The 13,923-nt window shown below is 40.8% G+C and overlaps 1 protein-coding gene across 1 annotated transcript in view; it reads right to left on the bottom strand.

Annotated features, from left to right (window-relative positions):
* The window catches only part of PALMD (palmdelphin), a 66,337-nt gene that overhangs the window by 2,568 nt on the left and 49,846 nt on the right, over positions 1–13,923 (bottom strand). Inside the window, exons 6-9 of the mRNA XM_045027135.1 lie at positions 7,286–7,400; positions 6,155–6,188; positions 5,928–6,041; positions 3,925–5,046 (exon numbers count right to left, since the gene is read on the bottom strand). Of these exons, the coding sequence (XP_044883070.1) occupies positions 3,925–5,046; positions 5,928–6,041; positions 6,155–6,188; positions 7,286–7,400 (1,385 nt within the window). The remainder of the gene's footprint in view (positions 1–3,924; positions 5,047–5,927; positions 6,042–6,154; positions 6,189–7,285; positions 7,401–13,923) is intronic.

The following is a 13,923-nucleotide window of genomic DNA, read 5'->3' as shown; positions in this document are numbered from 1 at the left end:
AATCATAGGTTATACTCTACATCTATGGGGAAAACCTGCTCAGCAGACCACAGTCCGGATTAGGCTTTGGGGAAGCCAAAGTCTGAAGGCTCTGTGGCTACCACCTTCAGAGCTAGGAATTTTGGATGATGAAGCCTATCGTGGTTTGGAAGAATGATCAGTTAAGCACTTGATTTAAAAATGTAATTTGACCACCTGGATGTACATTGCCCCTTGCTTTACGGAAATAGTGTGGAACACTTTTTTTTTTCTTCTCTATTGAGTTTTTATTGCATACTGTTTTCCTCTATATGAATGTAGTTGCATGTCAGTTGTGTTTCCCCTTCGCAACAAAATAATAGGTAAGGAAAACATTAGTTCATCCACTCCAACTCCCTGCCAGAAGGCCCAGACTTTCACCACTTCTCCTGATAGAATATTCTACCACCCTATTAAAAGTCACTGGTAGGAGATTTTCCTGCTATTCAGCCTAAATATTTCCTTTATTTGTTTCATCCCCTTCCTCCTAGTTTGTGTGACCCTAAGTGCACGGGTCCCAGGTTTGTATAATTTTTGGTGGTGCCCAGAACAGCTCCAAGTAGAGATGTCCCATCCATAGGATAGATCGGGACAACCGCTCTGGGCCTCGTGCTTCAAGGGGATGTGGGATCCAGGCAGAGCCATCCCATCCCTAGGATGGACTGGGGCAGCTGCCCTGGGCCCTGCATTTCAGGAAGATGTGGGGTCCAGGGTGGCCTGGTGCTGGCAACAGCAAGCAACCCGGCCACAGCCTGCCCCACTCCACCCTGCCGGCTCCCAGCATCGCTCAAGGGAGGGTGCTTGGGGAAGGGGTGGGCTGGGGCCGGGTCACTTGCTGCTGCTGGCGCCAGGCCCCCTGCTTAGTCCCCAGGCTTCCCTAGACCCAGGGACGATCCATCCATAGGACGTACTGGGGCAACTGCCCTGGGCCCCATGCTTTGGGGAGGCCCGTGCTTCAGGGGGATGTGTCTAGGGGGGCCTGACACCAGCTGCAGTGAGCAACCCAGCCCCAACTTGCCCTGCCCTGTCCACACTCCACTCCTTCCCCCAAGTCCCTGCCCTGCCTCTTTCCAGTTTACACCCTCCCTTCCCCGAGTGACACCAGGAGCCAGCGGGGCAGACTGGGGATGGGTCACTTGCTGTTGCCAGTACCAGGCCTTCTGCTAATCCACCAGGCTGCCTGGGACCATGAGTCCCCCTGAAGCATGGGACCCCCCAAAGCACTGTAAACACAAACATTGGTGGAGCCGGGCCCATGTTCCTAAATATTGGTGGAGCACAGGCACCATGAGCCCATACAACTCTCCGCCTATGCCTAAGTGCTTTGCCTCTCCCTGAGTGGTGTTTGGCTCATGCAAACATTTGTAGACCCTAATTCACATGCTGGAAATAAAATGAAATGTTCTAGTACGTTTTTTTTTTTAAATTTGACGTTGTAATCCTAGGGCTAGACCCTATGGAAGCAGTAGCCTGCAACTGTACCTTGGTGTCCTGAGTACACCACCATTCTCAGGGGGATGGCTTCCATATGGAAAGGGGAGGAGTTTGTTCTGCAATTCTAGTACTGTATGGGGATGTGTAGGAAACTCTGGTTCAAACCCATGGATCCCCATATACATAGGCAAAGAACATGACTTATGTGCCTCTGAACTGACCCTGACTAGCATTAACCTCTACAGCAATTTACTCTGGAGATTCTTTTCAAATTAATTTTTGCTATAAGACATCTGTGCCCTAGTCTCATTTGCTATCCACTTCCCCTTCATTAACAGAGCCCCTGATACATGTTCTTCATGTGCACATGCAACCATTGGCTCCTCAACCCTCCAGAGCCTAGTTGATTGTTTTCCTCTCTATGCTACATGTAGCATCTGACCCAGAGTTACTGGTCTAAAACATAAAACAGGAGCTTGGAATGGGATGACAATTAACAGTAATGTGCCAGATTCCTTCCTGGTGTAACTCCATGGATTTCAGTGGTGGTACCAGGATGAATTTGGTAGTGGGATTCAGGAGAATTATCGATTTGTAAACAGTTTTTCATTCTCTAATCAGTAGCCCTTTGTAATACATTGTTACTTTGGATATAAGAGGTTTTCCTGCTTTTGTTTCCTTTTTAGAGCTAGCAGTATGACTACAAGGCTATTTGAAAAAATTAGTCATTTCCTGGCTTTTTCCATCATCTAATATGGCAAGGGGTGGAGACAAAAAGATGAGGGAAGGAGAGGGATGTGGCCCTGTTCCGTGTTCTGCTGGGAACTTTAAAATACATTGTTAGAGATAGAATTTCACTCACTATGTGCAATACTATCCCTATCGAAGTCAATGACAAAACTCCTATTGATGTCTATGGGACCAGGATTACATCCAACGACCTGTTTCTCCTCTCTCTCATACAACTTTTAAATCAGTAGAATTACGCAAAGATAAAAATGGTTTAAAAGAATGGAGCAGATTCTCTTATGTTTTTACTACATTTAAGGCTTGCCTTATTCCCGCTGAAGTAATTGTTAGTTTACTGTTAAAATGAGGCAGAACAAGCCCGTGAGTGTATTCCTATCTGCCAAAAGAAATTCAGCTTCTGAAAGTGAAAGAAAAATAAACTTTAAAATTTCTGACTGCATGGTGCCTGAATGCACCATGACAACATGAATTAAGTGAATGCATTCTTTCACAATAGCTATGCAGAAACTTCTCCAAGTACAGTGATATTCAGGCAATACTACTTGAAATTGCTAGCTTGATACAATGAAGTATCCTTGTCCTTTGGAAATACATTTAAATTGCTACTCCTTTCCTAATATTCTAACTATTGCTAGATCACCAGTGGCTTGTTAGCTAAGGTCCAATCTTGCATGTCTACTGCAATCAAAACTACGGGGAATTTTGGAGGGTGGGAGCGAGGTGCAGGATCAGGACACAATTGAATACATTTGAGTTATGCATGTATTATGATGTCTTTTTCTTTTAAATGTAATATAACCTTTACCAATTGATTGAAACATGCTCCTCTTATTCTTTAGATATATTTCACTGATAGCTAAATTACAGTATAAATATAAAACATACTATCTTACTTTGATAGACAACTATTGCTATTTGAGGATTTCTTTTTAACTTTTTAATAAAATTTTGCATCAAGAAAGAGTGTAAGGCTGTATATGTTAACAGATTAGAAAAAAGTAAAGTATTTTAATAAATAAAGACAGACAGACAATACAGACAGACTGAAGTTAACATACAGACAGGAAAATGACATTTTATCATAATTTAAAAATTATAAAAATATCTAAATAAATCAGGCTAGAAAAAATATTAAAATTTGCATAAACATAGTCAAGGCAAGGTAGGCAAAATTGATCCAAGAAGAATATAAAGCTGCTTGCTAAACAGTCTTTCTAATTTAAGGCATAAATTAGATTATACAGAAAGTAGTTAGAACACAGGCACAGATATGTTCCAATAAGGAGATACATAGTGTAAGAAGCAATGCTATTAGTCACCCAGAAGCAAAGTGAATCTATTCTTATATATCATATGCCAAAAGAAGGATTTTAAATTGGCATTTCTAGAAGATCCAAGAGTGTCAAGTTTCTGTTTCTTTTTTTTAATCTTTGAACATTATGGAAATAGATTTTTGGAGATTAATTTTCAAAATGATCATTATTTTAAAATATGGCAACTAGTGCATTTCTGAAGGTGAAAAAAGCATTCCACAGTATAAAAATGCAGATTAACATATGTTAACAAATAAAAAGAGTAAAGACATAGGCCAATAATTGTGTAATTGTCCATAAGACAGCAGAAGAATGGGAAAGTGGTAAGGATTGTTAGTAGGAAAAAAGAGTGATGCAATCAGTTGTTACATGAGTGAACAGCAGTGACATGACTTTCCTTTTTTATTACCTGTTAATGAGGGATCCTCTGTACCATCTCCAGATAGCTGGCCACTGAGATGAGTATGGTACATAGGAGAGCTCAAACTTTCCTCTTGTTCTTGCAGTGATATGGAGTTTTTGTGGGATGATTTATTGATGTTTCCACCTACTTTGCCCTCTGGCATCCTCTGTGGAACTTCTGCTATTTGTTTGTTGGGTGGCTGGTAAACTTGACTGTAATGGCCTACGGGATGATATGACGGTCTCTCAGATTTGCTGTCTTCTTCTTTTTCATCATCATCATCATCATCATCAATGACAACCAGTTCCGCATGGATAATTCCATCATATCTGGACAAGATTTTGTTTGCTGCTGCTGCTTCTTCATCATCATCATCTACATGCTGATAACCCATGAAAATCATTGTAACAGGTTCTGTATCATCCACATAACATGGCACAGCTTGAACAATGCTGTACCTAACATCTTCATCAGCATCCTGAGTGACAGGAGACTTTTCACTGGTATTCTCTGAGTTCAAAAACATTGCCTCACAATGACTCTCTCTTGTCTTCTGATAGGGTTCCAAATCCTTTTGTAGAACTCCTCTTTCATCATTATGTATTATCCTGGTTTTTGGACTAATGTGTACCTTTCCCTCTTTTTGCTGAGACCCTGGAGAGGGAGACTTTGGAAGTGTTAATTTGGGAAGATCAAAACCGTTTTCTTCATTGTGTTGCCTGTTGCCTTTGTTATAGAAAGATTCATTTTGATGATTGCCAAGTTCATTAGTCTCTTTTTTAACAGTGTTTTCCAAATTTGGTCCAGGAACTAATTTGTCTTTCTGGGGAGTTGTTGGCCTATAAAACGGGTTTGCATACACAGGCTCGTGATACTCTGTAGGAGATTTAGCATTTTTTTCAGTTGCTTTTCTTAAAAGATCTTCCACCTCAACAGGTGCAAGCTCATCTATGCCATTATGTGTTGAACTGCCATTGGACCATGTTGCATAGACTGACTTCCTACCATCATCATAGACTTTTACTCCTGTACTTTTAAACTCATCAGATGGAAGAGGTATGGTAGACAAAACTGTGCTTTCCCCAGTCTTCATGTCTTTCTCAACTTTAATTTCCATGGCAAACAATGCTGTTAAGAGAAACAAGAACTTAACATTGATAACATAGTAGCTGCAACAAATATTTAGATTTTATCCTTATGATAGGTGGTTTGGATAAACTGTCAAATCTCGTAGTCCAATTTTCAGCAGAGATTGGCCTGTGCCACTGAATTTGGATCCTGAGTCTAAGGCACCAAAGAATGAGGCATGCACTCAGACCTAGGCTTTTGGTTCAGCATAGTATAGCGAAAATGGTCAACCTTGAAATTTGAATCCAGATCTCGGTTCTGAGATTGAATCCCCACTTTATGCCCTGCTGCCTTCCTCAAAGTTTGAAGATATTAAGAAACAATATTTTGGTTGAGACTCATCTGACAGAAAATCAGCTATTTGAGGCTCCATTATGCAACACCAAATGAGAAAGCCAGGTTAAACTTGGTCTCTTGAGGCCAACTCCTACAAGGTGCTGAGCAGTGGGAGTCAATGGGAATTGAGGGAGTGTAATACTATGCAGGAGTAGAGTCTCGGTCTTAAAGACAGTGGGAGATAGGAAGCTTTGTGGAGGTCAAGGGATGGTTAGATTTGTGTTACCCAGCAGGCATAATTGCTCACGGAAAATGCATTATGTGGACTACTATCAGAACCAGATAGGGGTTACATCAAGTACAGTAAGTAAGTGCTGGATGAAAGTGCTAGAAAACATTGGGCCTCATTTTTAATGGTACACCAGTTATACAGCAGTGCCACACAACTGACTACAATGGAGTTACTGTGTGTAAGTAAGAAGAGAATTGTGCCTATTATCTGTAGTCTCTCTATTCTTTCCCTAAATAAGTTAGCTTTAATATTTTAAGAGGCTTATGAACCATTCCAAATCTGCACTCTTTCTAGAGTTACTACCAATCTGTACCTCTTCTGTTTTCCTCATCATCCTCAGTTCCTGCATGTCCTGCCCTTTTCAGTGCAGAAGGTCTGAAGGATTTTGGAAGGTCAGGTATGTTGGTATATATGTAGTCCACTGCCTCTGTTAAAAATAAATAAATAGGAGATCCAGAGTACTTTTCATTGCCTTCATGCAACAAACATTATTATTATTATTATTTATTATTTAGTATAAAATGCTTTGGTTGAACATACCTTCTTGAATTTCTGCTTTAGCTGCCTTCACAGACTATGAAGAAAGAGCAACAAAAAGTGATATGCGATTATTGCGGTTTTAAGAAATTAACTCAAAACACAAGAGACTTTTCTACTGCACAACTGTTTATGTTTTTGTGTAGCTCAGTTTGAACTGGAAGATACCTGGAAATGGAAATAACCTCTCAACAGGGCAGTTGCAGTTGTGAGGCAAGCTTTCCCACTCCACTCTGCCAGCATGCCTTATCTAGCCCCTTAGAGTCTGGCTCCTGCGGGCCTCTCTCCTAGTTTCACATGACACTAGAGAACAACCCACAGATTTGTACATCTGGAGTGTAGAGGACAGGGTGTTCTTAGTGGAGGGCCCTAACTTCAGGAATTACTTTTTCCCTGGGAGCTGACAAAGCCACAGGGCAATTATGGCTGTGAGTAGTCTCATTGAAGTCAGTGAGTCTATTTGCAGGAGCAAGTGTTGTGCAATCTGGCCCCAAGTTTGTTGACTTTCAGGCATATTGCTGAAAATCTGTTTAGATAGGGTTTTCCTGAAGTTATGGGTTAAGGCTTCTCTTTTATTTCAAGTGGGAGATAAGAAGGTTTTAAAAAATGTTGTTGACATTTTGTCAGCATAGCTGACTAATGATTAATGGTACCATAAGATTTTTATTGTAAGTGCACTTATGACAGATGCACAATATAGTGTAGCTGTAGCCTTGTCAGTCCCAGGATACTAGAGAGACAAGGTAGTTATCACAATATAGTTGCTGGGAGTGACCATCTCAAGGGTTTAGGTAGCTCAGTGTCCATGTTCATTATTCATTCCTTGCCCTCTCTGCTGAGATTGCCTGCAAAGCTGCCAATTGCAGTGTGCGATTTTGTGATGTGCTGTAGATATTTTTTCCATTGAGTACCAAACTCTTGGTCTGAAACCACCAAACTCTTTCCATATAGATCATGTAGCCATTGGATGGCGTAATCTTTTGCTCACTCTTCTGTGTTAGATTTGAACTACTGAGGTGAAATACCTCATATCTCATTATCAGTCCCATGATCCATTCAATTCCTCTTTACTAAAATCTATTTGTTATAACAATGAATTAAAGAATCCTGTTTCTGAAGTGTTGTAACACCAACCTTTAAGATATCTTCTGCTGTTCTCTCAACTGATTTAAGCTTCTTTAAAATTGCCTGTTCATTAACTGAGATTTTCATCTCTTCTTTTTCCAGAGCTTCAATTTCTTTCTCAAGTCTGCAAGCATAATATATTTACAGAATATGTATTAAAATGCAATTATGCTTACAGTATATTTCCTATAGCGATATCGATGCACCTGATTCCTCTCACACTTGCATCATTTTTACACTGATGTAACTGATTTGCTCTTGATTTAGGAAGGTGTGAAATCAGAATACGCCTGTTGTTTTTACAGGCCAATGTGTTTGTCACAGATCTCTTCAGAGGATACTTTGAAAATAAACCGATTAAGGCACCCTGATAAAATTTCCTTATTAACTCTTTTAGAAGGGGATGGAGGGAGGAAAGGAGGCCCCTAAAGGATTTCTTCACCTTTAACTAAACTCTCTCAAGTATTATCACAACTAAAATGGTGTTCACCTCCCCATAACAATGTCTTAAGATATTAGGCCAGTTCACAGACAGTGGGGTGAATGTGTTTATTTGCTCACTTCTTCTGGATCACCATTCTCCCATGTTCTAGAACAAGCAGAGCAATTTGATTGCTTGGTGGTAGGAAAGTTATAACAACAATTTACACCATTTATAATTAAGGGGCCAGATTCTGACAACTTTTACATAATGTGGATTAGTCCCTTACTACATAAATTGCTGCAATGATTTCAGATGGACTTCTTGTAGAGTAAGGCACTACTCTGTGTGAGCAAGGATGGCAGAAGTGAGCTCAAAAGAATGGCGGAAGATACAGAGAGCTAAACTGCTGCCCTTGGAGATAAAAACATTCCTTCCTTGTAGCTGGCACACAGTGGAACTGGGATTATGAGCACTTGTTTGAGTTTTAAAACCCAGCTACAAATAACTAAAGTTCACTTTGTAGGACTAAAGTAAACCAATAAAGTGATCTCATTATCTTTCTCCAGTGTAATTATTTCAATTTTAGAAAACAATTGTTATTGCTAATCATAATGGTGATGATAATAGTATTTTAAAAGATACTAGCACAAATGCTTCCAACCAGTGTTAATTGTGTATCTGGCAAAAACAAAGTCACCCACATACAAAAGCTTCGATGGAGACTGGGATTAAAGCTTTACTTCTTTCCCTTTCATTTGTTTGGGACCAAGTACAACTGATTTACAGATACTCAGTGACAAGGGGTTGGGGGATGACTATTCTAACACTTGCTCCTCTGTATGTGTGTGCACAAGTCCACATATAGAGGGTAGAATTTGAACATTTACCTCCCCCGCCCCATCTCTGTCTCTCACTTTACAATCCGTAAACAGGGTGTAACAATACCTGACTCCCAGGCATGTTACTGCATGAGGCTTGATTCATTGTGGAAGGAAGGGTGATGCATAAATGCAAAGTACTGTGATGATGGGGTTTTAGATGTGGCACACCTTAGTACAAGTAGAGAACTGGATGCATACCTTCTACAACTTTACAACATTGACCAGTTTTAAGTAGATGGACCCATGTCCCAGCTATCAATAAAATCCTCCTTCCTGTCATGTGCCCTTTACCAGTATAACTCAACGTTTCTATACATCCTGCTCTGTGGAAGAAGTGCTGGCTCCACATCTCTGGAAGTAGCTCTTTTCAGAAGAACAGTAATACGACCAGAAATGCTGATTCAATGCACCAAGGACGGGCAGCATGGAAAGCTGAACATTTATTGTGCTTGCTGAGACACGATCTCAAGTGAACAAGGTAATAGCCTCACAATTGCAGCCAGTCAGTTTGCAAGAGAAGCTTGTCAGCTTCGATAAGCAAGATATATGTAAGTGGGTTATTAATGACATCCCCTTTCTGAACCTTCTTCCCACTTGGGTGAGGGGTTCTGTAACAAGTCATTTTAAGGGACCCATTTATTACAGGAAAATTTCTTGGGTCATGCCTGGCTGTAACCAAAGGTCTCTATTAGCAGATTAGATACAATGCAAGCATAAATCTAAAATACCACTGTGTTTTGCAAAGAGTACAGATATTTCACGAATATTTAGTAAACTAAATTTGGGTATTAATAAGACAGTGTTTCCATTACTGGAGATCCTGCTATCTCCCTTCCAGATTTCAATAGTACTAACCCAAAATAGCCTCCCTGCCAGACATGTTGGCTGTCTGGTTGCTTTTAAAGCCTTTATTGTTACAGAAGAGACACACTGATACCCAGCTGAAAGAATTCATCTCTTGGTCTATGCTGGATTTCACCATGTCTTCTTACTAGTTGTGTGTGGCCTCTCTGTATACCTAGGGAATCACGGTTCTTTTTTCCCTCCCTCTCTCTTTTGTTGTTGTTATGCAGAACTGTCTGTTAGAGCTGGTCAAAAACATGTCAGCACAACTTTTTACCATCAAAAATGCTGTTTTGTTGAAACTGAAGTGTTTCACTGAACGGAATTGGATTTGAGGAAAATGTCATGAAGGTTTTGAAACTTTGTAATTTTTTGTGAAAAGGAAGGCTCGTTTTCTCACCAGCCCTGCTATATGTTATTCAACCCCACAATAGAGAACAATAACCATGGTCCTAAGCCAACTCCACCTAAGTCCATGGTACATTTCCACTGGATTCAGTGAAAGATTCCCATTGACTTCAGTGGGCATTGGATCTGGATCTAAAATAAATGCTTTTGCACTTGTTCCTGCCATTTCATGTTTATGTATAAAATGTTTTGTGTCAGTTTGCAAAGAATCTTATACATTTGCACACTGAAACTTGTAGGGATGCATTCTTGCAAAAGCCCTGCACTATATGTGTTCAAAGATTCACATGCATAGCTGGAGAGGCTGAAAATTGTGCCAGAACAGCTTTTTGTAATTATTTTTTTAAAATCTGATTTAGAAATGTTTAAACGTTCTATTGGGGAAAAAAAGTTCTCATATTTAACTATTTCCCATTCTTAGTGTTTAAGTTTTAAAAAATATATATGCTCTAAGAGGAATTTGGCTGCTATGGGGTACTTATCTTTGGAGGTTTTCACTGCTTTGTACAGGTTTCAGGTGTAGGGAAGCTGGGCATATCTACGGATATTAAATACATGATGTGGGTATTTGTCTATCAGGGCTTGAGGCAGTTTCCCATTTCTATCAGGAGTAGATTAAGGCAGGCTCTTTGGAACTGGGACTTCAAGTCGGAGGGTGCCCAATCAGAGCAATGACTGACTCGGGAAACAGTACAGCACACAGCTGATTGCTGCTGCCTGCGGGAAGAGGCAGCTCTGCCTCACCTGGAAGAAAGATCAAGGACCCAGAAGTGGAAAAAAGACAAGAGTCTGACTGGAGGATATCAGAAAGAGAGGAAAAGTCAGTTCGGGACAGGGAGGCAACTTGTTTTGGGTGAGCCCAACATTTTAGCAGCTCTGGACTCCACCTAGCCATAACTTCCCTTCATAAATTACAGTATGCTTCTGTTTTTCTGAAACCCTATTATCCAAACCTCCCCTTATCTGAACCCCGTCCTTGTCCTGCAGCATGAGATGCATGAAATACATGCTGCAGAGGGCAGGTATCTAATGCTGGGGGACAAGGGAGGGATTCGGATAATGCAGAGGTTCAAGTAATTAATCAGAGACCCTGGGCCAGGACTGCAAGGAGGAGGACTAGAGTCTATAGCAGGGGAGGCCACCCTGCTGCTGGATGGCTCCTGTGGCAGACCACTGTCACAGGAATGACTAAGTGAGGCCATGACAGCAGAGTTGCAGAGGGCTTCCTGGCTGCCATTGGGCTGGGGACACCGAATCCCTGCAGGTGCAAGGTGCAGAGAAGCCTGCAATCCTGGTGGGCAGAGCAGACACCCCTGGTCAGGACTGTGAGGAAGAGGCAGAGGACAAGCCCCAGGCTGCAGGGGAGGCCACTCCACTGCTGAATGGCTCCTGCCCTCTCAATTATCCAAATTCCTGAGTATCTGAATAAAATCCATGTTCCCATTGCTATTTGGATAATTGGGAGTATACTGGATATTCCTAACTGGCTGGATGGTGCTTGGTAACATTATGTTGTTGTGATCTTTTTTAAAATAAGTTGTTTAGCAACTAATTCTACTGAGAATGAACCGTTTTTGCAACCAAGCTGTCAAGTTAAGTGACAAAATATGTCTACCTGATCCTGCAGCCAGTTTGCACCCTCAGCAGAGAATGTTTGGCTTTATGCCCTGTAACCTCTACCATGTAAACATGGTATTATGGGATAGATACTGTGAGTGCTATTCCTGTCGTAACCTGAGTGTTGAACTATTTGCCTGCAGTTTTGGTTCAGGCCACTGTTAATTGTTCAGTATTGATACAAAGAACGGAACTCTCTCGTTTATCTAAAAAAACAGAAATCCTGCTTGTGTTCTGGAGGATTAACCAGCACAAATTAACCCTTGAAGGGATCTACTGGGCACTCCAAAAAAGAAATGCTTCAATCTGGTGGCCCCTTATGGGGAAGAGAGGGAAAGATACATGCATTCACTATGAACCTGCCTGCAACATTTTATTTTATTTTGCTTGGTGACTTACTTTGTTCTGGCTGTTACTACTTGGAACCACTTAAATCCTACTTTCTGTATTTAATAAAGTCACAGCAGAAAGAAACCAGGAGCTAAAGAAATGCTGCAATATTCCTTAAAGGAATTTACATGTTTTTCTTAAAGAAGAGCGAGAAAGAAAGAAGCACAGAATAACTCACCCCTTGGCAGTACATGTGCCATCCACTCTCCAGTTTGACATTCAGATGAACAGTAAAATTCTTTCTCTGGGATTTTCAATAATATATTGTTACTCAGTGGCAAGTGTGCACATGAGCAGTGTATCTGTCTTCTCTTTCAGAGCTGTTGGATAGGTAGTTATAGCATAGTGGTAGGAAGACGGGCTATTGAAATGGACATTACACTAAGATTTGTAAGACTTAAGTTCAACTCCCTGCTCACACGCTGACTTCCTTGTGATCCTGTGCCAGACACTTAGGCCCAGATCCTTAAAGGTAGTTAGGGGCCTAACTCCCATTGATTTCAATAGGAGTTAGGTGCCTAAATCTTTTTGTGGTCTGGGCCTTAATCTACCCAATGCTTCAATTCTCCATCTGTAAAATAGGGATAATGACTCCCTACCTCTCACAGGTGTTGAGGATAAAAATCCATTAATGATTGTGAGGTGCTCATGTTAAGTTTTTCTTGTATATTAAGGTCCTGAAAACCTTTAAAGCACAGCTAGATCTCCACCAATGGTAGACAGAGTTATTACACCTGTATAATGCAGAACAGAGGGGCTCGGCAGTCTGACCAGGAGTAGGTCTTGCTATATCTTTTAAAAGGTGTAACTGTGCTCACCTGCAAGCACTTACCAGTGTGCAGGAAGGTTGGACCATAGCCACACCCATTCTGGCCTGGTTAGTGTAAGGAGGTCACTATCTTTTGTGCCCCTGTGTGCAGACAGCTGAACTATGCCTAGCAGGCTTGGTGAAATGATGGGAGTTTCTTACACCTTCTCTCCTCTTTGGCACACCCACACAGGGCCATTGATAGATCAGCACTGAAAGTGAAAGCCTCACCATCTTAAAGATTTTAATGCTTTTATGCTACGTTTTGCTCTGAATGGAGTTTTAGCTTGTTACAGTTTGATCAAACCCCAATTATTTTCTGGTATTAGAATTTAATATTAAAATTATTATTTATATATAATATAAATATTTATTGCAATAGTGTGTAGGGTGTGACTACAAGGGTACCTAGGGTCACACCCAGGTCTGACATAATGCAATTTAATTCACAGAGAATTTGATGATATTCAGATCATGCTTTCAACAGCTAACATCATCCCATTATACCTTTGTACTTCCTGGAGTGTTACTCATTTCAGCTTGATTCCTGTTTGTTGTCTTTTAAATTCTCTGGGAATTAAATTGTATTATGTCAGACCTGGGTGTGACCCTAGGTACTCTCGTATTCACACCCTACACGCTATTGCAATAAATATTTATACAAAATATGCCTTGTGAGGTATCATTTGACAAGTCACAACAGACCGGTCAATAATATCCTTGTGAAATGTATGTGACAATGCTGAGTGTGGATGGCCTCTGATATTGGATTTAAAAATCTGTATTTGAACAAAGTAGAAAACAGGTCTGCCCAGGAGTTGAAAACAAACAAAGCATGGTTGATCAGCGATGGTGGGATTGCAACTTATGTATGTGGTAAACAGAAAGAAGGACAATTCCCAGTCATTTGGCATGGGGAATTGCTATAGGGACAGTTACATTGTAAAATTGCAGTAGGAACCATCACTTTGGAATACACCAGGGGACACCTTAATCAAGATGAAGTTGGTCTCCTGGAGGAGACCGCAGACTGAACTCCAGGGGATCAATTTGACCCTGGAAAAAAAGGCAGACTTTGAGATATAAGGACACACACAAAGACTAAGTTATAATTCCCCTGAGGAGACAAGGAAAGCCAGGACCTGGCTACGAGCTATCAGCCATTGTTCGAAAAGGAATATTGGTGAGGAAACTACCTTGAATGAATTCTGCAGCTTGCTAAATTAATTCTGTGCCCTTTAGAAAGTGTATTACTTCTTTTGCTTGTTTGTAAACC

The sequence above is a fragment of the Mauremys mutica genome, chromosome 8, assembly GCF_020497125.1.
Source record: "Mauremys mutica isolate MM-2020 ecotype Southern chromosome 8, ASM2049712v1, whole genome shotgun sequence".
In the NCBI taxonomy this organism is placed as follows: Eukaryota; Metazoa; Chordata; order Testudines; family Geoemydidae; genus Mauremys; species Mauremys mutica.
The sequence above is the reverse complement of the archived record's forward strand: the minus strand, read 5'-3'. Positions and strand labels throughout refer to the sequence as shown.